Raw genomic sequence first — 24,511 nt, forward strand, 5'->3', positions numbered from 1 at the left:
ATAATAAGAATAATGTTTTTGGCATACCCGTATAATACTTTTATAAAATAAACACTCCACCATTGTTTCCGCTCTGTGTAAATTTCTAGCCTTTCTTCCACAAATATTGTAAAGGTCTTTCGACATCCTCGCAATGCAAACATGTCTTGTATGAAAAGAAAGTCGACAAATACTGTACGATAATCTCAATTCTCTTGTTCTTAGGATACTTAGGCTTGGCTTAATACATAACGTTTTGTGTGTGAGTGTGTATGCATGTGTGACTTAGTGTTGTTGTTTTTTTTTGCTTCAATCATTCAAGTGTTGTGCTTTGTCGTTCTCACTGATCGTTTATCCATTTTTTTTTTGTTTGTTTTTTTATTTGCTTGAAAAATAGGTTATACCGAACTTGACGGTCGCACACAAAATATTTATACATGTATAGAAAAGAAACAACCATTCTTTATTCCGCTTTTTAGTTCACTAAGTATGTCTGATCTACTACAATGTGGCTGAAGTAATGGAATATGATTTTTTTTCTCTTCATTTTGTTGCTGGTGTAGTTTGTAAAAAGTAAGAGTTTTCTCGAAATATTGAATATCTAAACATCCATCTAAATATGTGAGTTTCATTTTTGCTGATTTTCTTACTTTCTCTAGTGTTATGTTTTCTTACTTTTCCTCGTGTTGTTCGCTGTACAAATTTGCGAGACATTGAGAGATTCTGATAATTTTTTTTTATTTTACCGATGCTTGCTGTTGTTAATTTGATGCTATTCAATACTTGAAATGTTTGATTCTTCCTCAAGTGGAATGGTGGAGTTGATCAGTGTTTTGTCAGTTTTAGGTTTTTTTGTTGCTTTGTTTGCGACTACGATTTGCATTTTTATTTTGTCAATAAATCGTTGCCCAGTGTACGATGCCTATCAGTAGAGAAGTAGTTGTCTACTGCTGCCAAAGTGATCGGTTATAGAGGAGATAATATGCCCGTGTTTCATCAATTTCGAATGATACGAAAAATTGTGAAAAAAATAATTACAAAAGTAGAATTAGCATTTATCAGAAGTTCATTACAATCGATGGACATGACTCGAGAGCCTCAGAACTTTATATCTGTTGATTAGCTTTGTATAAAATCAAACCTTTTCAAAACATCATTTCCAGGATACTGCTCTCAATAGCTACAAATGTTAATCATGCTTTGCCGGATAAAGGGAAAATCACTCTTAACTTTGTTTGAACCGAAACAAGATTTAGCGTGTTTGGGAAAAATATGATTTCGGATTAGATCGGTTTATTTGTCTGAGTTAGTTCAAAATTTAGAGTGATTTTCCGCAAATTTTCGATACTAATCTTTCCTTTTCAGCCGTTTATCATTATATCTGTCATTAACTTGTGTGGGTCAGTTAACATTGTTCTTTACTTTGGGGCAATTAACGCAATGCAACTACTTCTCACCTAACAGTTCATTTTGAAGGTTTAGCAATTTGAGTATTACATATTAACAAACCGATGATTCTATGCAATATGATTTGTATTTTCACAATCCGCTGATATCTAGTTTGTTTTTGATCAATTACATCTATGGGGGTAGTGACGTGGTCAAATTTATTCATATTTCCTCGATTTGAGTTCTCCATTGCATACGATAACCTCACTTCCTCTAATTATTCATCTCCTTTGTTTGTATATCAAAAAGTAAATACAATTCAACAGAAATATGTCTATGTGTTTCAATTCGCTTGTATTTCTTATGGATTTATGTGTATAAATATTTGATTCTCTCATTTTCATCGACCTTACATTGCCTATAGTATGCATGTATATTTCGATTTCGCTAAAAACCTTTTTATACAGTTTCCAGATAATCGATCGAATCTGCTAAATTTGTCGTTACATCTTCTAAGTATACAAACTTTATGAAAAGTATCGATTCACTCCATAAAACTGGTTCATGCGATGCATTCGCCCGGTGACTGATACATCGTAATGTGCGTTTATTTGGTTGTATGTTGTCTATATTGTTTAGCTTATACTCTTAACATAACACTTATATAAATTCAGTAAACTGTCGGTAGTGGGTTTTGTTTATTTGTTTTTTTTTTTTGCTTCTTTTTTGTTTGTTTGTCAAACCAAGAACCAAATCTTTGGATTTGCTATTGGATTCAGTGTATCAATCTCGCTTGCTAAGATCCTGCAGCGTTCGTCCTTCAACAGCACAAATTCATACAAAAGAGTCATCGCGACCGGGAACACAGCGTGAAATGTTTTAATTTAGTTGCCAATTTGCTGTTGCTGAGATCAGTACCGTAAGTTCAAATTGTTTCGATAATTTCCGATCGAGTTTTATTTTTTTTATTCAAATCACCCTGTTTTCAATTCAAATGTACTAAATATGCTGCGCTTGTGTCCATGCTATACTAAATTCGCTTTTACACATGCTGTTGCTTGTCTATGGATCAATCCATGTTCACATTTAATCTTGCGACTTTATTTTACACTTATCACTTATTGGTTTATAAAACTACTTTGCTTTTAGAAGATATTTTCTGTTTCACTAGTCAGTTACAATTACATCCTTATATTATTAGACTATATTCTATAAAGTGGTTGTATTTTTTCTCTTTATCTTTTTTTTAGGGACAATCAATCATTGAATTATCAAACCGAAAATATTTTAACAACAACTAAGCAACATTCGGAATGTGTCCCATGTATAAAATTTCTTTCAATAAAATGAATATTTACTCCGGCAAACATTTACTATGTTCCTTTAGTCACTCTTTGCGATTTACCCTTTGTTGATTTGTTTATAATGTTCTAATGTTAAGGTTTAGTTTTTTACTAGTATCGTATTACATTTAATTATTTTTATTATTGTCTGCAGAATAATAATTACTTTGCTTATGCGGTTCGAAATTAACACCTTAATCAAAACCATGTTTTGAATCAGTAGTTTATAACCATATTTAATATAATGCCACGAAAATCCTGGGTAAACATTTCTGATTTTGTATTCTATTAAAAATAGCTGAAACTGCTTACTTCACGAGGCAACAAATTCGAGCGGTTTCTTGCGTTACATCTCGAACTCAAACCAGCGAGGAGCATTACATAACGTTAAATTTTCACATTCACAACGAATATTGGCCGGATGAACGTTTATGGTAAATGATTGGAGACACACTTCAGCGTACTGTTTTATGGCATTCTACGAACGCAAACATTAAACGTAACATAAAATGAGTAACGTTTATTGTACACAATGTTGCATACAATAGCTTACTATAAATATGAGTTTGAATGAGCATAGGCTAAATTGTAAAGCCGATTAGTTAGGTAATTATAAAATATTTTATGAAACATAAAACTTAAAACAGTCGAGTTTGGTGTGATTGATTGACTTTAATTCCGCGCAAATAAACAAAACATTTTTGATAGCCAAGAAAAAAAAACATCCCATCCTGTTGAATCAACAGATTGCATTATTTTTCACTACAAAAGTTTCAATGTTGCAACTAAATTAGTTAACATACTTCCATTCATTCCGAAACTTCGTTCAGAATTTGCAGAATCACATGAACAACTCTTTCTGTCAGTTAGAAGAGGGTGACATGCTGGTTTTGTTACAATTCTAAATCAGAATATTCCTGATTGGTTGATTTTTATAACTTCCTATGAAAAGACCTGACCACAGGTTTCCTATTCATCCTTAAGGTCTATTCAAATCTGTCCGATCCGGTTCAGTGTCGGTACTGAGCCGGATAAAGCGCTATTCACACTAGGCCGTGATGTATCCAGAACTGGGCTGGACCGGATCCCGTCCGGGTTACGCTTCAAATTTTTTTAATGCAGCTCCATGTGAATATTCTCACTAGACCGTGTCGTATCCGTATCTGAATCAACACACGTCCGAAGCACGGTCAAAGCATGCGTTGACTCAAACTTACTATTGGCAGGGACTTGAATTGTCACATGCTTTCCATCCAAGGCTCCAAGACACAGCGGGAAATTCCAGAAGCTACCCAATGTGATGCATAGAAGCTATACAATGAAACTGCTTAGAAGTTCGGTCGGTAGTGTCGCGCGAACTTTCAAGTATGAATAACTACTCAAAATGAGCTGTTTGGAGTACTATTCATGAAGTTTGTAAGCTACTTAAGCCAAGTCATTTATTTTATCCGAACTTTTGATTGCTTGGGTATCGGCTTTACAATTTTTCATAATCAAAAACTCAATAATGTTCTGATCTTACAACGTTTCGTTTTTTTTACCTTTTTCTAAAATTCGAGTGTCTACTATTGGCTCGCTGCACAGTTTAATAGAAAAAATTGGAAAATGAGAGCATAACAGAGTTCGTGATTATAAATAATGGAAAAGCCGGTATGAAAGAATAGAACAAATAATTTCCAAAAGTTCATTGTTGGAAACATTTTACACAATTCACTGATTGCCTGCAGCTCAACTTAAAAAAAACGATGCTTTAAAAAAATCGAAACTAACTAACCGCACGGTAAGGTCAATCAATCTACCCAGTTTTCCTGATCACCTAGGAAATTCAGTTTGGTAACGCGATTTACGGGATCCAGTGGCAGTCTCAAAAATACCAACTACTACCATAACTCTACATTGCTAATGCTGATTTCCTAACTCTAACGATTTCTTAATAGATGAATTAGGATCTTGTTCGAAGAGTACATGCCATAGGATCTAGTCAATTTGGATTGTTTTCCTAATGTTCGAACTTCTATCCTTTAACTTATTCTCTTCTTTTGGGACTACTTTTTGGGTGAAGGAAAACTTCTGTGCCACCCAGGTACCATGGGTGCACGTTCCCATTCGGTTTTGTTTTTCTTTTTTTCCTAACAACTGTGAGCAATGTTTCAAATGTGTGTTTTGGATCCGTTTCGATTCCGGTTTGGCTTTTACACATACATTATACTGACTAAAGTTTCCAGATAATTAGCGACTCACGTCACGTCAGGTATGCTAAACATGGACGAGTGTAAATGGGTGGGAATGCTTATAATGCTTTAAACAACTCTACACAATGAACAGAAACGTTAACGAACTTTAAAGTTCACGCAGAAGCAGTTTTATTTTACAGGTTAACAATTACAGTATAAGAACACCGAAAAACAAGCTGCTCAGAACTAGATACAGCAAAATATGTTTTAAGCATTGAACAAAACCGAGAGACAATTCTGGTATCTGGCGAATATTCTTCAAACGAATGAACAGCTGAAGATTGTCATCGATGATAGGAGAATTAAATTTAGTTTGAGCTTTGTGAAATGAAAAATTGCTAGCTTCGATTACGTAATGATTCAAATGATCGATTGCTTCATCGATGTCAGCGGAATTAGTTCAAATCAATTTCATGATTCACATGGTTTTCAAGGTAAAATTTGTGTTCAAACCAATTAGCTCCATGATCATCGAATTAACTATTATTCCATTGGAAATTCTGAATGTTACAGTAAGATGATCTAAGTCAAAGTCTGCATGAGTAATAAGTTCACTACAAATGTGCCTCTGATCCGTTAGAACCAGATCAGAGGAGTAGAGGATTTCCTAACGTAGCGGATTTTCTAACGGAAGAAAAACAAGTTGGACTATTTGGAGATAAAACTGAAAACTAACCAGAGGGTATTGAAATATTTTCCCACTCCGGTTCTTTTGCCCACAATTCCACTGAACAGGTTCTGTGTTGACGGTTCTCTATCACTCTATGTTGTGAGTTTTCGCAAATCGCCTTTAAAAAAAATTGATTTGTTCACCAGCATATTGGAATGGCCAGTTTCAATTTCAATTCCCAAGCATTCGATAGTTTTAGTATTGACTGAAGGTAAAACTCGATGTTTAATGAGTCCTTGCACAAAAATTGCAATTCCAGCCTAAATTCCAGTAAACCTGTCAAATCGATGAACCACAGAATGAGGGCTTCCTTTCAATGTGAAATTTGGTTTAAAAAATGATTTTGTCACAATAGCAACATGAATTTTACGAAGCCTTGGCAACGACGCCATTGCGTTAAGCTAGCAATGCCGTCATGACGGTTATGATGTTCTCAACAAATTTTATCGTGGAACATAAAAAGTACTTTTTCTAAAAATTTCTAATTGTTCAATTCACTTCGATTCAAGTGTGTTAGATAAAGTTCCTGAGAGATTCCAGAGAGTGATGCCATTCGATCTTTTTGGTTCATTAGAATTACTTGAAAAGGGGAAAACGCAAGCAATTTCATTAGTTCATTTTAATTTCATCGATACTTTACTTACTTTCCAATAACACGTATGCAAATTAGAATTAATATGCAAACAAAGTCAAATGACGTTCATTCAACAAATTTTTTGAACCTAATAAAATATTGCACGAACATGACATAACGTCATAAAATAAGCTACACAGAAAAAAGTTATGAATTTTACAGGGTTTTACAATATTCCACTAGCACGGAATTTTACACGCTCCGAATGTAATTTACACTCCGCAACCAAGTGCCGCTGTATGCATTTATATGTATCAATTATTCAATGAACAGATATGAGCTCTGTGGTTCAGTCGAATAACCAATGTGCTTGCGATCTAATGTTTCTCGGTTCAAGTCGCGCTGCTGCTAACGAGATCTTTTGTTTTTTATTTCGTTCGAATTCAAGCAATATAATTTTCAAATCACACAATTTTACATGTTGTTGAATAAAAATTTGTGTGAAATACGATGCTTCATTTATGTGCATCTTATAAAATGTAAAATCGCAAGATTTTATCGAACTGTGTGGATAACATCGCTTGACAGCTATCAGAGGTTTGTTCACACGTTTATTCTGTATCATTCCATCCTGTTCCATGTTATTCTTGTATCATTTCATTAGATTTTTTATCGTGACGTCACGAATGAACAAGCGTTCATCCTTGACAGTTCAGCGGTACTGTTTACAAACAAGCTTAAACAAAAATCGAAGAACACATCTTAAACAAACATTTTTACATTTTGCATCTAGTCACTTTCATATAATAAATCTCGAAAACAAATGTTTTAAAACTCTATTTAGGCGATATGGAAGGTAAATGGTCTCATCCAATTTGTCAACAGACAAACAAAAAAATCTATGTTTACAAACAGTACTGCTGAATTGTCAAAATGCGTTCATTTGATTGAGGTTAGCAGTGACGGTAAAAAACCTAATTGTGTTCCTTGTCATTCAAGTAAAAACAAACCACCGATAGCTGTCGCAGAAGAATTTGATTCATTGCCAGTTCATTTGCGTCGTGCGAAACCTAACTGCGTTACTTGGCATTTTCAACGTAAAAAAAGTTTACGTTATTTGAAATTTCCAACGTAAAAAAAGCTTGCCCTATGTTACATATAAGGACTGTTCCAGAAAGTATGGACGCAACCAAAAACCGCTGCCATTTCGCAATGGTTCAGAATCTGTCAATTTTGATGGCTGCGTCCTGTTGTTTGCACTCTTCTCTAACCACTGGTCCAGTTGTTTATTCGTTTTCATTAGTTTGTTTCGAAATGCGTGGACTTTCAGCAGAACAACGTCGAAAAATTGTGTACAAATGGTGCACAGAACGCGGACTGTCACTGAGAAAGATAGCAAAAATGGAAGGAGTAAGTGAAAAAGCCGTGCGAAATGCAGTCAGGAAGTTCGGTGAGGATAACACCTTTGAGGATAAACCGAAAACGGGTCGAAAAAAGGTCCTGCTAACCCTCAGTTGGATAAACGTATACTGAAGGCGTTCGAGCAAAAGAAGGAGGTTTCAGTTCGGGATGTGTCCAAAAAAGTGGGCACTTTGAAGTCAAATGTTCTTCGTGATAAAGAACGTTTGAATCTTCGAACCTATAAAAAGCAGAAACAACCGAAACGTAGTCCGAAACAAGAAGCATCGATCAGGCCGAGGGTTCGATAAACCGGAAGTTGCCATCTTGGAATTCAGTACCGCTTCAAACATCGTTTTCCAACATGTACTCATCAATCCCGTTCCGCAAATACCCATATTGTAGTAATTTCCATGGAATATAAATGAGACGGAAGCGATTTTCATTGTATGCAAAAACCTCTTTTTACGAAGTAGGTACGTAAAAAAAGTTTACGTTATTTGGGATTTGATTCGTGAAAAAAGATAGTATTATTTGGGATTTTGTTCGTAAAAAGGGTTACGTAAAAAGTGGTAACGTAAAAAAAGTTTACGTAAACGGAGGTTTGGGTGTATATTTTGTTGACGTCGTTGACTTGATCCACGTTCTTTTACAGAAGGTTATAAATTTTCTTACATTCACTATCTGTGGTCATGAAAAAACGACACATAGTATTGATGTACTGTTAACTAATGTTTGTTTGTTTGTTTATTTAGATTTAGAAACCAAGGTCATTGTGTTCAAGTAGGAATTCCATTTGAACCAATAACAAATCCAATCCTTTTGTTGTCAGAATCTATCAGTTAGACTATTTTGCTTTCGGTTGCAAATCTTTCCGCAAAATTTCAAGAAGCCAACAATCGAAGAATCTAAAAGTTGTGCAGTTTAGTTTGGTGTGTCGTATCAGTCTAATTTGAATACGTACTAATAGATATGTAAACAAACCACTGATAGCTGTCAAAAGATGAACTTAATTCATTGGCAGTTCATCGGTAGTTCATTCGAATGGTCATCGTGCAAAACCTAATTGTCGCAAAACTGAAATGTAGAGGCGCTGCTTGTTTAGAGATGATACTTTTAGCAAGAGCTGTCAAATCGGTAGGCAAATTTCTAATTTCTCCACCTTTTCAACGATTTCTTATGAAAACGGGCAAATTCATTTGAAAAATCATAGTAGAAGTTGAAGAAAAAGTTTTTACTCTGAGGTGGTAATGTTGATCTTAGTTCATTGTACGAAATCTACCGTTTATTCAGAATAGACTTGGTTTGATACCAACTTTCAAATGCCTGGAAATAACAAATAAAGTATCCAAAATAAAAAGTACTCGATCGCAATACATTCTAGTACTCGAGAAATTAACATTACACAGGTTTTTGTTTAAAAAAATGTTGATCCGAAAAAACCTAACCTTACCCAATTTCACACATTTCTGAAGATTTTCCATGTTTAATTGTAGTTTACATTAAAAAAAGTAGTATCACTTTGAAATCGATGTTCTTCTACTCCGAGTGTACTTTTATTGCTGATATCTATTTGTACTGTTGAATAAACGATAAAAATGTTGCAAATCACTACTGCCGATATGAAAATTTCCGAATGAATCCTCCTTTTATCGGTTTTTTATTTTTCATTGGCAGGTGTCGCTACCGGTAAATCAGCTTTGCGACAATGTGCCAATAGAAATAAGATCAATTCCGATTCAAATTAGTTGGTAGGATAATTCCGTAGGGGTGAATGTACGGAAGATTTTTTACGGCTTATTCAGTAAATTGTCTCTCGATTTCAATGCAAATCAGATAAAAATTAGTATGCAAATTTAAAAATAATAAGTACGCAAAATGCTACCACATCTACAAAAAAAACAGACAGCATATGAAAAATAGTGAGCAGATGACCGGCGATTGAATTCATGAGTTGATTCGAAATGTGTGTTTAGGCCGTAAAACAACCAATCGCCTTGTTAAGTGGAAATGACGTTTACATAAATCAAATTACGTAAATCTAGAACAGTGAAATCAGTGTGATGAAAACCTACACTACAGAAAACGATACGCTCAATTTAGTACATTTATATGTTTGTCTAATTACCTAATTTGGTTGCAGGGTATACCGTAGTTGTTTGTTTTGAGTAATCTAGAATTATTTTTCAGATTCACTACATTATCTATCATATACACTGATGACTGATATTGGTAATAAAAGTGGATTCTTCGTCAATTACTTGGAAATTGTTACTAGAATGTGTGCTAGAAAAGTTACCGTGACTCTCACTATTGAACTTATTTTACTCAGTTTGATGCGTGGATCTGCTTGCCCATTTATTTGATCTTTCCCGTGTTCATTTTACTGGAATAACTTTTAACATACACGACTACATGGTTTCCTTTCTAGTAAAGTTTTCGATTATTTCAGCTTTGACACCATTTGCAGTCGAATGAAACTTGATTGCTTTGTGTGAGCAGCAAACCGAGAAAATTGATTTAACACGTGTGCTGAAATCGGAAAGTTTTCTGCTCGGCTCGACCCCTCAACCAGCCGCCCGGTTGCTCTGGCATCGTAAACGATACGACAACAATTTTCCAAGGTGAACCGAGAACACGCAATGTTGGGTTCATCGAAGACAAAAATCTAATCAATAGCCAGCATCGTGCACCCCACTAATCGCACTTATCCCTTGCAGAAACGTGACACGCGTATTTGAGCGTTTTATGCCAATGGCAAGAAAAATAAAAGACACCGGAAACGGTTCGTTAAAATGAGTTATTTTTGTTTTTTTTACCATGAATTTCCTGGAAAGATGTTCAACTGTTATTTCGTAAAATTATTTTTTACTTTCAATCACTACCTACACTGCATTTCACAGTGTGCCACCTGAACATCATGGTTTGACGATTCGAACGCTTGACAACATCCCAACACCTTGCTGTAGAACGATTATTTCGACATATGGCATTGCATCTTAGCATGGAACATGTCATCGGAGCACACCTGCGTGACACAAGCAACTGATACGAACCGGGACCAGACCATTCCATTCACGTAAACTTCCCCACAGCGCACACCCCATTAATCCCTGCCGTACCACATTGTGATCTACCGGGATCGATGTCATTAATATCTATTAACCACAGCACACGGGCAGAGCAGCCGGAAAATGTTTAACGTAGACCATCCGCTCTCTGCGGATTCAATATATTTGGTTTATGGAAGCTTAATTCGTTCACCACAACCGACTGCAATATCCATCATTGGTCTGATGTGGCTTTGTCATAAGCAATCTAATGGCTGGGCGAGAGTACCTGTTCCAGTAGAAGCGGTATATCTTCGGAAGTCACATTTGGCTTGGTTGAAAAAAGTTCAGGGCCATCATTGAATTGTTGGATGTTTGGTTAGGACTATTCAGCGAAATAAATGGAACAAAATGGTTCTGTTTGGGTATCCATATGGTAAAGAGTACCGAACTCTTTTAAAGCTTTCCACACAACGAAAAAGGACGAGGCAAATATAAACAGTAATCATACGGATACATTTATAGGAACTTTTACTGCTCGGTTTTTTTATTGAAACAACTAAAATAACCAAAACTAACTTTCAAGTCCTTCGGCTACTTCAATCGGCACAACTTAGGAATTGCATATTACCGAAGATAGAGTACAATAGAATTTACATAGAAAACGCAATATTGATTATTGATGCCACTTGTACTTCAGTGATGCCTTTGTTGTATTTTTGTCAGCGTCATGTTTTAGAAAGAAATTCACCCGAAAATCTTAAATCCGACGTCAACATTTCAAAAGGGCCTAAAACAATTGAGATTTTCTCTTTGTTTACTTTCTCTTTCGACTATATCTGCGTTATTATTCAAACGTTCGCTACATATTTGGTATTGTTAGAAACATGGCAATATTGTCTTTCATTCGACATGAATATTTTGTAAGTACACGTGAAAATTAACGAGATATTAACAAAAGAGAAAGTAAACAACGGGAAACTTTCATTGGTTTATGTGACCTTATGAAATGTTGACGTCGAATTATATTTGTATCAATATTCAGGCTGGATGAAGCTACCCAAACAATACATATTTATAAAGGGTGATTTTTTAAGAGCTTGAGAACTTTTTTAAACAATAAAACGCATAAAATTTGCAAAATCTCATCGGTTCTTTATTTTAAACGTTAGATTGGTACATGACATTTACTTTTTGAAGATAATTTCATTTAAATGTTGACCGCGGCTGCGTCTTAGGTGGTCCATTCGGAAAGTCCAATTTTGGGCAACTTTTTCGAGCATTTCGGCCGGAATAGCCCGAATTTCTTCGGAAATGTTGTCTTCCAAAGCTGGAATAGTTACTGGCTTATTTCTGTAGACTTTAGACTTGACGTAGCCCCACAAAAAATAGTCTAAAGGCGTCAAATCGCATGATCTTGGTGGCCAACTTACCGGTCCATTTCTTGAGATGAATTGTTCTCCGAAGTTTTCCCTCAAAATGGCCATAGAATCGCGAGCTGTGTGGCATGTAGCGCCATCTTGTTGAAACCACATGTCAACCAAGTTCAGTTCTTCCATTTTTGGCAACAAAAAGTTTGTTAGCATCGAACGATAGCGATCGCCATTCACTGTAACGTTGCGTCCAACAGCATCTTTGAAAAAATACGGTCCAATGATTCCACCAGCGTACAAACCACACCAAACAGTGCATTTTTCGGGATGCATGGGCAGTTCTTGAACGGCTTCTGGTTGCTCTTCACTCCAAATGCGGCAATTTTGCTTATTTACGTAGCCATTCAACCAGAAATGAGCCTCATCGCTGAACAAAATTTGTCGATAAAAAAGCGGATTTTCCGAATGGACCACCTAAGACGCAGCCGCGGTCAACATTTAAATGAAATTATCTTCAAAAAGTAAATGTCATGTACCAATCTAACGTTTAAAATAAAGAACCGATGAGATTTTGCAAATTTTATGCGTTTTATTGTTTAAAAAAGTTCTCAAGCTCTTAAAAAATCACCCTTTATATAAGGACTACACGTAAATTTCCAGTGTTGCATAAAAACACAATACATTTGGAGCAGAAACATCAGATCTCAATATACTCAAGAATGAAAACGATTGCACTCAAGTGCAGAAAAACTCTAATTTGAGTGTTTCGACTGGAAATGATGTTTGGTTAAAATCTACTCATTTGCTGAATAACACTTTATGTGCACATAAACCAAAAATTCACTACAGTGATACACCATCGAGTAAGTTCCATTTCAACACTGGGGAGACCGCCGACGAACAGCGCACAAAAAGGGAAACGCACTTCTTCTCAGTGTCGAATAGACAGAATTTAAGTGTGTGCTTGTGGTTAAAGAAGCAGGTGCGAGTAAAACATATTCTTTTCGCATGAATCGCTCTGGTGCGTACTAGTGAGCGAACACTTCTGTGAATTAATTTTGTCGTGAGTACGACTTACTTTACTATGGGCGCCTTTTCTATATTTACCCTCTGAGAGAGTGATAAGTTTCTGATCGTGAATATCTCTTCTTGTATCTAACGTATCAACATAATTTTTGCTACGTGCCTTCGGAAATATAATCATAATTTTATGATAAAATTGTCAGTTGTATGACATAATCTCAAATAATTCAAAATTAAGCTTTTCTGAAATGTTTGGTACCAACGAGTATCAAAGAGAAAAACTCATGACGCGTGTTTTCTTTTCTCGTATTTTGAAAGTTCATAGGTCAGCGATCTGTAGAAGGACTTATATAATCTAACTACCAATAGATTCGAAATTTTTCAACTTGAACGTGTATTAAAACCACATTGAAGTGTTATAGTACATTCAATAGTACACTATTGAAACCCCTGTCTGATTTGAACTAAGTCAGCACCAGCCAAACAGAACGCATTCTGAGGAAGAGAACAAAATATCTGCTGCCGTACAACTGCATTGGTATAAATGTTGAACATTCCACTTTTTCCATCATTTTCTGAGCAATCTGGAAGACCTCGCGCTATTGGAATGAAGCGAGCACCAAACAGCAGAATTGTGCCGAAGAAGTCGCAGTCGCCGCCGGGCACACACCAAAAGCCTGCCAGTGAATAATCATGGGAGCGCTGCTCAATTAAGTTGTCCGGAATTTGAGTCGGAATTCATTGTAAGTCCACATTTTTCTAAAAAGTGTTTTTCTGAATACAGGGTCCGGCACTCGAAGTGTAACCAATTAAAAAGGCCATAAATTCAGTTTGGAAAATTACTTTTACTTAATTCAAAGTACAAAATGTGTAAAAATAATACAAAATTCAGAATCAATTCACTTTTGCTCGATATGACCACCTTTTGCCTTGACTTGATGACTTGAGAGAGCGAAGGAGTTGTTTCGTTTGGCCGAATGTGACTTGCAGGTATTTTGGCCCACTCGCGGACAATAACTTTTTTCAGCGCCTCGAGACTGGTGTATCTTTTAGTTCGGACTTTGCTCTCCAAAATGGCCCAAAGAGAATAATCCATTGGATTCGCATCTGGTGAATTCGAGAGCCATTGTATGGACGTGATGAAGTTCGGAACGTTGTTTTTCAGCCATTCTTGGTTCACTCGAGCTTTGTGAGACGGTGCCGAGTCCTGCTGAAACGTCCATGGTCTGCCACCGAGATGTTTGTCTGCCCACGGCTTCAAAGCAACCTCCAAAATACTTTCCCGATAATATGTCGCATTTACCTTGACGCCAGGCTCGATGAAAACGATTGGAGAGCGCCCATCTGCGGTTACAGCGGCCCAAACCATTATCTGTTGCGGGTGCTGCCTCCTGGTGGCCAATCGATAACTCAAATTCTCGTATGAACTGTCGGTCAAGTAAACCCTATCGTTTCGAGAGTTTACAAATTGCTCAATTGGAATAAATTTCTCGTCAGAAAATACAATGTTCGGAAATTGACCACTTTCGGCCAAACGAAGCAACTCCTTCGCTCTCTCAAGTCATCAAGTCAAGGCAAAAGGTGGTCATATCGAGCAAAAGTGAATTGATTCTGAATTTTGTATTATTTTTACACATTTTGTACTTTGAATTAAGTAAAAGTAATTTTCCAAACTGAATTTATGGCCTTTTTAATTGGTTACACTTCGAGTGCCGGACCCTGTATATTTCATTTTTATATTTTCGCTAAAATACGTCGATGTGGGGGATTTAAATATAGATGCTTCAAAATAAGGTAATATTGAGCTCATTTATTTCATGAGCAAAGTATATGAAGTTGGTTATGAAATCTGCTCCTTCACAAGCTACTATGCTTTGAGGCACATGTATTCATCTCATAACTGCAAGAAATGTCAATGTAAAAAGCCGTAGATATATTTCAAACTTTTCAGACCATAGACCTATTGTATTATTGATCAACTCAGCGAATTAATGTTTTCTTCATTGAAAGATTATAGTCGGTTGTGAACGCTATACCTACGCCAACCATATCAATATCTCATCCACGGACTACAGGTCAGCTTGGAAATAGATGACGGAAGTCAGCGGCATCCATCAGAATTCGAATTCAACTCGTTACTCTACAACGTTCCAGGAAAGGTTTTTTCTTACGCCTTCAGAAAAGGTTCATCGTAATATTTAATTGTGTGTCAGAATGTTTGAAGTAACTTATCTGTACTTTGGTGTAGGTGCATCTATTCAAATTCTAGTAGTGAAAAAGGGGAATGCTTGCCCAATTCACACAATCGATCAACTAACTGATATTCGGAAGCGTGCCAATTTTATTGGTACTCACGACATCCAGTTATGTCTCTGACATTACCCACCCGCTTTTTTTTTAATTTATAGAAGGTAGTGCTGGCCTTGCTATAGCAATCTTCTTCGCAGCAAGGAAAAAACTAAATTTCAACGATAAATTATATTTTTGCCGAATATGGGTGCCCCACGCTTCTCTTATGCGAACCGTACATCAGAGTGCCCACCGGCTTGCACACTTCGGTGAAGATGGACATCTCTGTTTCTCACTCGGTGAAGATGGACATCTCTGTTTCTCACTTCAACACAGCAGCTACAGACAAACAACCAAAACAAGATACGCGATCCCACACAAAAAATGACGTCTCTTGCTAGAAAATGGTTATTACAATCTGATCTCTCGAATAGTAACCTAAAACCGAGATCTTACACAGACAAAATTTATGAATTTTGCAGGTGACGTAATTCTACAAACGGTACAATTCATAACTAAAGGGTGATTTTTTTGCTGATATCCTTTTGCCAACACTGTTTTTGACAGATCACACGTGAATCGTGTCTCATGTCAATGTCAAACTTGCCCAGTTCGGTCTATAATTTAATCATGGATCGTCGTTTGATTTATAATTTAATCATGAATAGGCGCTGGCAAAGTTGGAGGAATATCCACTTTTTTATCAAACAATTGTGTTTAGTCACGAAGCTCATTTCTCGTCGAATGGATACGCAAACAAGCAAAATTGCCGCATCTGGAGTGAATACCAGCCAGAAACATTGCAAGAGCTATCAATGCAACCCAAAAAGTCACTGTTTGTTGTAGACTATGGGCCGGTGGTATTTTTCGTGAAATACCGGCCGATATGTTGGAGAGAGAGTGTGTTCCAAAATTGAACCTTGCGCATGGGTCATCTAAAGCGGAGCCGTGGCCAACATTTGCATGATATCATCTACGAACCTTAAATTATATAGATCGTTCTATAGATTCCAATACCAATTTCATCAATTTTCTCAAACTTTTGTGTTTTTTTGAAAATCAAATTCAATACCTCTTAAAAAATCACCCTTTACTTAACTTTTTTAATGACGCAATATTCCACTAATAAACTACAAACTCATAATTTGAAATTGAAATTATTACACTAATAACCCAGTAATTCCGAAACCAGAAGTCAGATTATTATGAAACTCAGAAAATATCAATGGCGTCTAAATACCTTTTAATTCGGTCACGCTGAGGAAAAGGAGTAAGTAGTTTGAGTTTGAATTTTTTACTCAAATTACCTTGTAATTCCGGAACCGAAAATCGAATGAATCAATATGAATTTTCTTTGGCGTCTCAAGACCTCTTATTTGAATACTAATTTGTGAAATGTCTCCGAGAAAAGTTAATTCACATAATGTAACATTGTAATTCCGGAACCCGGAAGTCATATTTTAAAAAATATTCAAGAATTTTATATGTAAGTACAAGACATTGAATCAAAGTTTGCAGAACGTTCTAATCGGATGCCATTTCATTACAAACAATGATTCGATATATTCATGGAATCCAACGATGAGAAATTCTCAAGTTTTGGCTTCGCATAAAGTTTGAAGCACTACACAAAGCGTTATCGTGTTCATTTGATCTATATCGCCTTCTATTTCATTCTGAAATTAGGGCTCAGCTTCAAGCTTATACAAACCTTTTCAAGAACCTGTGGAAAACTCGTTAAAAACCACCATTGGATGCGATGTTGCACGAATGAGTTACCATTATCAAGGGTGATTTTCTAAAAACACAAGATATTAGGAAAATTGATGAAATCTTTATTGTAATCGATAGAACGTTCAATATATTTTATATAATATATTTCAGACAAACAGTCGTTGAAGCTAGCTAATAGCAAGAGTAATATATTTCTCGAGGAACAATTTCCACACAATTTCGAGTCTATCGCTCTGTTGGAGTTAACATTTTTGGTCTTCAAATTCAAAGCCAGTTTAACAGTTTTCGGGTGATTATCGAGGGCAAATTGATTAAAGAAACGGGAATTTTAAAATTCTTTCTAATTGGATATTCTAATTTTTCATGTCAGATTGTCGATACTCACGAAAAAAATTAATTTGCTTTTTGTTTTAAAAAAGAAACGTGTGTTTTTTCAGAACAAATTACCATCAAAACATTCCAAATTCGATCAGTTTTGGTTTTCTCATGGGCCAGGTATTTCAACATAATTTTCCCAGAAGATTTATTGGTCATCTAATACAAAACTCTAATTTCTTCAATACCATTACATTAAGGTGAACATTTTCTTTGCAATGTTACTGGCTCACCTATCCAAAAATTTCTATCATCAAGAAAAATAAAAATTTAGTTTCTTTTAAACCTCGATAAGAATTAAAAAAAAACGTGAACATTTTCTAAAAAAATTCTCTCATAAAAGTAAACAAGAAAGCATAATTTAATCTTTCATGAACTGTCAAAACTAGTAGTCGATCAATAATAGTTTATTAAACTACTCTTTAAATAGAATGTTGGCAGATGTATAATAAAACGATTTACTGAAGGTACAAAATTTCGAATTCCCCACAAAAAATCTTATTAACCCATAACTCCCATTTATTTCAATCACCTTATCGGTACTCAACAATAAATTCCTATCACGAACGGTAATGTTATGTTCAGTTTTATGCTCTGACACCACTGGCCCCGAGCGATGATTGCATTTCGAACAGCCGTCAACTTCAGCTGCAAGTTCCAGTGCCGACCAAACCGATTCCGTTTCCATCCGTGTTCCAATTTCGATGTTACCTTCATTGCTCTGCATATTTTACTTATACACTTGAATGCACATTCCGAAAGGCAGCACTGTGCTAGATGTGGAAGTATTTTTCCATCAGGTGCAAGTGGATTTGAACCCGAAATTTAGCCCTCAGCAGATGGAGTCGTTTTCCTCTGTTTTTGCCTTATCTGAAATAAAATGAACCGGAATAGCAACCAGACGTCACAGGAAGCAGCAACGGGAAAACCTGCCGTCATTCGCACTGTTCCCTCGAACTTACTCGCACACAGATAACGAAAGGAAGTTGTAGGGCTGGAGCAAACAGCAAAAGCTTTTCCCGCTGTTACGTGTTCTTAAGTACTATTAGCTCTCTGATTTCCTAGCGTCAGTGGGAAGTTGATCTTCACGCACGTGGTAGGGTGGTAGAACTTCGGCACTAGGTCAAAAAATATTTTGCTGAGTTGTCAAACGTGTGAATTATTTTTTCACACATTTTTAATTGAATATGATACGACTTATTGTTTTTTTTTTTTTTTTGCAATTTTCAAACACATTTTCATTATGACGCCATCAAGATAAGATGTTTCGATACCCTCGGCATCGTAAATCTAAGGCAGTGTCCCTTATTAAATATATCGTTGAATTAAAAAAAAAATGTTTCGTTCCAGAGCTTCGAATACTGTCTTAACGTACTGATGTTATCGCAGTGAACGAGAAGTTATTGATTTATTTGTTCAAACAGTAACGATTAGACTGAGGTACAAAAGAACAACAACTCGTAATTTGGCACGAACAAGCTACTGATTTTTAAATCTATTCGACATCCAAATTATTTTGTTATAAATCGCAGATATCTACAGTTACAACAGATCAGATTTTTTTAAATTTTCGTCTCACATGAGCATCACATATGCTATATAAGTTGGCAACTCTGCTACTGCGTTTCATCCGGCCCTCTGGCGGGCGATTATTTCCGCAAAGATGAAAACAATAGAGAAGCACAACTTGGTTTAAATGGATTGAAAAAAAGAGATTGATTGTTTGACCGCTTTGATTGGAAAATACCCATGAATTTGGGTTATCACCTCGGTTCAATAGCGGCCCTTACACGAGCATTAAAAATGTCATTTTAAATGATGAGTAACTAATGATATATTTCAAGTTTGTTAGAAATTTCGTCATTAGTGCACCATTACACGTTCATTAAAATGATATTATTTTTTAGTAATGACATTTTTAATGACTCGTGTAAGGGCCGCTAATGGTCTGTTTCGAAATCGGCAAACGAAAGTCCCGTGTCGGCCTCCCGTTGTACGATTTATTGGATATTCATCGGACCAACGGTTCGTGATATAGCGTGATGGGTAAATCGATGTCTTTCAGGTAGCCCGCCTGGGTTCGATTCCCAACCCTGCACATAGGGTCAGAAAGTTTTTTCTGGCCCGCAGAGGCCTCAACCAAACAAAACAAAAATGTTACTTTTTCAACAGTGCTGGCAACAAACATCATTTATGGATTATTCACGAGTTTCGAAAATTTTGTGAATTTATAATACCACTAGAAGAGTGGAACAACCCACAACGTTCTTCCAACAGTTGATTCCTCCAATCGCGCGGAAACACCAACAGCATGTAGCCGACACAGGACAACCATACGGTTGCCGGTAAACGAGTGACGAAAGAAGGAAAAGAGATTTCAGATTTTCTCTGCCTACTGAAATGGTTCTTTATCGTGCACGGTACTATTTCTTCATTTCTAGTTCACTCTTATTCTTCTTTCATTAACTTGACCTTTTCAACTTATAGTATACCAACCGGCACCGACTTGGTCTCCTATTAGCCGAAGAGCGACAGCGGATGGTGCTAACTAATATGAAGTTAGTATCGACCGCAGTTCGTTAATATGGATAAATTGCCTTTCCAGTTGTTTATGGTACGAAGTGAACCGCTTAATTTTTGTTACGACTTGGTTAAATATTTAGTTTCTGCCGCAGCTTCAGTTTAACATATTCCAACAAGCAGAAAAAAAGAAACAGCAACAATGTGTAAGATGATATATTACTGGGAGGAAAATTTTCCTCCTACGGAATGCGGCTCCATCCGCCATACTTTACTTCGCGTGAAAATTGCAGTCAAAATTAGATTTGGCAATTCCCCATCTTAAATAGTACCTAAAAAGAGCAAAATTGCACTGCTCATTCTAATCTAAGACAAGAGCTGACAAAGGAGGGGGGGGAGGGTGGTTGCTTTTGTTTCAAAATGGACCAGTTTCTGATTGGCTGATTTTGATGTTGCTACTCGCACATTGTGAAAAGAAAAAACTTTTGCAGGGTACGCGAGCAATGATGCCAAGTATAAAGAAAATCAGAAAACAAGTTTATTAAAATGTATAATTTTAACTCACCAATGAAAATGAAAATTTTTAGAGAATGTTTCACTTTTTTTCAATCTTATTTGTAATAAATGTTTATAGTGGCAGCACTGTGTAATTAAAATCAGCATCAAGCCGTTTTTCTTTTTAGTGAGTTAAAGTGTAACCAAAAACGATTTGTTAAATTAGTGTAAACTCGAAAGTGTGTTTAGTTTTACGATAAGAACGAACTGTTGTGTTCCACACTGTGGTCACACTAAGCATTTCTATCCAAACTTGACTTTTTCCGGTTTCCAAAAGATCCGGTAATACGTCAACAATGGATTCGATTTCGCGTTCAACATGAGATATATCGTGTTTTGTCAACAATTAATTGTTTCTAGCATTAATAAATACAAAAAAAAACATTCTCCAAAACATATTTCATGTTTATTTCATATCAAAAACCGAGTCTAAAAATTTAAATTTAATAAATATTTCTTTCTTAGCATAAAGTTATTAAAAAATCTGTAAATATGGCTACACTGTAGCCGATACGTTGGTATTTATTCCACCGGTGCGAAAATGACGAGAAGGATGATTCGTAAGGAAGAATAAGAAGCCAGTTGTCAGGTCTTGTCTTAGATTCTAATGAAGTATTTGTCAACCGACACAGGAAGGTCTACTTCATAAATACATTCAATATCCATGAGTAGGGACGCCAGGTTCACACATTAGTCTGTGTTCACAGATTTTCAACTTTCTGCACAGATTTTAAAAATGGCATAGATTTTCATAGAATTCTGAAAAAGATCACAGATTTTCACAGATTCTGAAATTAATCACAGATTTTTGAAAACGATTACAGTTTAGAACCAAAAAGTACAGAGCGGTTGAGTAAAAAGGTACAGAGCGGTTTGGTAGTGAGACCTTTTTTTTTTGGTCACCAAAATGATTCTGATCAGCTATTATGGTACGGGAAACGTGCACAAATTTTCACAGACAGGTTTTTGGCTTGATCACAGATTTTTGGAAAAATGACCTGGCTTCCCTGATCCATGAGTCCTTTCCACAACAGCTGCGGAAACCAGATGGGAAACCCCTTTCGTAATTAAATCCAAACCCGCTGCTGGTTGACAACCTCATTCTCAAACTGTGCCGTTACTGTTAGTTTTCACATATTGAACATTCTATGTACAGTTCAATCTGTTTCCGATGATGAAAAGCACGAATGAATAGTTGCCCATTTGCACCATTTTATCAACAAGTTATCTTCACCTTGAGAGAAAAAGAAAATGATTATGATTTCATTTTTTGTCGAGAAAAATTCTCCGTCTAAAACTTTTTAATGAAAAAAAATGGAACGCAATCCAAAGAAAACGAAAAACTTTTTCACTGGTACAACACCCGGCGCTAATTTTCCCCTAATTGCCAATCTCTGCGGTGTGAATTTTTTCTTTTCTTTCAAAAACAGATCGCTAACTAAAATTCCTAATGATCAGCCCAGAGCATCAGTTAGAGTAACGGCATCATCTCAGCTCCAGAACCATTACTTGGAGTGAAATTTGCTGTCTCTGTTCGATCGATGGACCTTTATGGTAAGACACAGAAAACAAACATACAGGCTCGCATATGAACTGTGTGTAAAATTTGCTCAAGCACGCCCGTAAAAAAATAAACCATTGATTGTACAGTATAAACAATTGATTCACAATTAGAAATATGGGTTACAATACATTTTATTGTATCTTGACAAAAAAATTTTCATTTTCAACGATTCAATATATTGTTTCTACGATTCTACAATTGAATTTATTGTACACGTGCTGTTTCAAACAAAATGCAAACTGTACATTTTATTGTTTTCCAAGAAAACATATATGAGAAAACTTTATGATTTGAATTGTTACGATATTTAACAACCCATACATTCTATTGTAAAAAGCATTTTCACAATTAATTGAATTGTGTATAACAATACATTAAAATATTTTTCAACGGTCAAAGCATAGTTGGGGCAGGTTTTGTAACAGCAAATCGTATTGTTTTTTCACAATATTTTTTATTCGGGCGTGGCGAACACTTGCAGATGTCACCACGATCGACACTATTTTAGGTGCAGCATTCGCATCACGATACATTTTTTTGTGCTACATTCACTTCACGCGAAAATTGTTGTTCTGCTGTTGGTTTTGTTTTCTTCCGATTGGTTCACGTGTTATTCGAACGACATCGAAATATTTTTGTCTTATACTCTCAGAGAAATCGCGTGAGAAGTGTTTAAATGGTTGCAGTTGGAATATTTCTATAACAGGTAGAAGAATTTTGTTATCGTTCTGGAACGTTTTGAAAGCTCGCGGCGAACAATCGAGTAGGTTGCAGTAGTGTTTCTAACGTATAGCAAATCAAAAATTTACACGAGATTTTGAACATTTTTGTTCGAGCCTGTATATCTTTTATCTGTGGGTTAGATGAAAATTGGTGCATTCTCTTCGAGTTTTGGCTTCGCTATAACAGCAATATCGTCCCGTGTTGGCAATTCAATGCATAAGGCACTGGTCTTTCAAACCAGTTGTCGTATGCTCGAGCCCCGACCTGGAAGGATTCGTAGTGTCAGTAGAGTCGTAGCACCACCAGCCATGCAATGGTTCTGACCATTCTGAATCGGCTGCGAAGCCTGTTGAAATAGAAGGTCATAATCCACTACAGGAATACCAAGGCTTTGGCCAATATTGAAAAATTATCGAACTATTTTTTTCTGCGGTATTGCTAATTCGTTGATTGAAAGTCGAAAAGTCTTCAACCACCACGTAGAGCCCTCAACAGTGAAATCGGTATTAGAATCAAGGTGACATCCACTAGAGCAGGTTGTCGACGAGTTATATGATGTCAAAGCCAAAATAATTTAAATTATTCTTCGTAAATGTTCTACACTGTACATCCCCTATTCATAAATCAAGTTAAATGGGCAAGCAAATCCTTACCCACACGCACACTAACCTACCGTGGGCGTTGACCAGCTTAGTTATAAACACCCCGTGTCATCGCTTCCCGGTTGCGGGTGTGCCACTTGCACGTCAGGATGCGCACGTACGTCCGCCGAAAGGACGCATTACACAACGCGTAGCATACCGGGTTGATGGTCGAGTTGATGTAACACAAGGCATAGAAAAAATCCCACAATTCCTGGGGTATGCACTTGGTGCAGGCTGTCAGTGGTTTCAACAGCACCAGAATGTTGTACGGCGTCCAAGTGATGATGAAACTGAGCAGAATAGCCGACAGTGTTTTGGCCGCTTTGGTTTCCTGGCGCTTTTCCTGAGATTTTTTCTTCTTCTTCACCTGTCGGGCCGTCTGCAGGATGTTGGCCTGATGAATTTGCTGCTGCTTGGACAGGGGTTTCGGAATGATTTTGGTCGTCAGCGGGAGCCGAATGTCTGTCGTCGCCGTCGATTGTCTTCTCCCGAGCGGGAGAATGTAGTCCGAATCGCGGGATGGCAGTGGTCGTCTCGGCGGAACCGTCATCGACATTGGCACATCATCCTGAATCATTTTTATTGATGGTGCCCGCTCTTCACCGGATCCACCCTCCGGTGGCAACCGAATCAGGATCGTATATACAGAATCTTGGCTTACCGAACGGGAACCGAGTCGATTGCTGTTGGGTAGTGAGCGTGAATCTCTTGGTCCATGCATGTCCTGCAGGTGGGACATTGGTGGCAATGCGGGTCGCATCGGCGTCGGAGAGATGTCCGGTATCATACTCACAACGTTTCCCCGAGCCGTTGTCGCATATGGATCGCGGATGACGTTCAGCGATGTACATCTAAATGGCGGAGGAAATTTCATATAAGTATTCTATAGTAATTGATGTAAAGTGGGACGCTTTCGATGGCCATCTACTAAACAAACTACACACTAACAACAAAAGAGAAAAACAAGGAAACAGAAAACGGTGATATCAAAATCATCAAATCTCAACACAAAAATGATACTAAATTTGGTAAAGTAAAGAAGCATGTTCCGTCCCGTACGGGTTCACGGGTTGT

The 24,511-nt window shown here is 36.7% G+C and overlaps 1 protein-coding gene across 2 annotated transcripts in view; it reads right to left on the reverse strand.

The window, feature by feature from the left end:
• Window positions 1-71: 71 nt before the first annotated feature.
• The window catches only part of LOC131435881 (muscarinic acetylcholine receptor DM1), a 313,338-nt gene continuing 288,898 nt past the window's right edge, over window positions 72-24,511 (reverse strand). For both annotated transcript variants that reach the window (XM_058604140.1, XM_058604139.1), the window contains exon 6: window positions 72-24,288. In XM_058604140.1, the coding sequence (XP_058460123.1) occupies window positions 23,484-24,288 (805 nt within the window). In that variant the 3' untranslated portion in view covers window positions 72-23,483. The remainder of the gene's footprint in view (window positions 24,289-24,511) is intronic.

This window comes from Malaya genurostris, chromosome 3, assembly GCF_030247185.1.
Source record: "Malaya genurostris strain Urasoe2022 chromosome 3, Malgen_1.1, whole genome shotgun sequence".
Classification (NCBI taxonomy): Eukaryota; Metazoa; Arthropoda; class Insecta; order Diptera; family Culicidae; genus Malaya; species Malaya genurostris.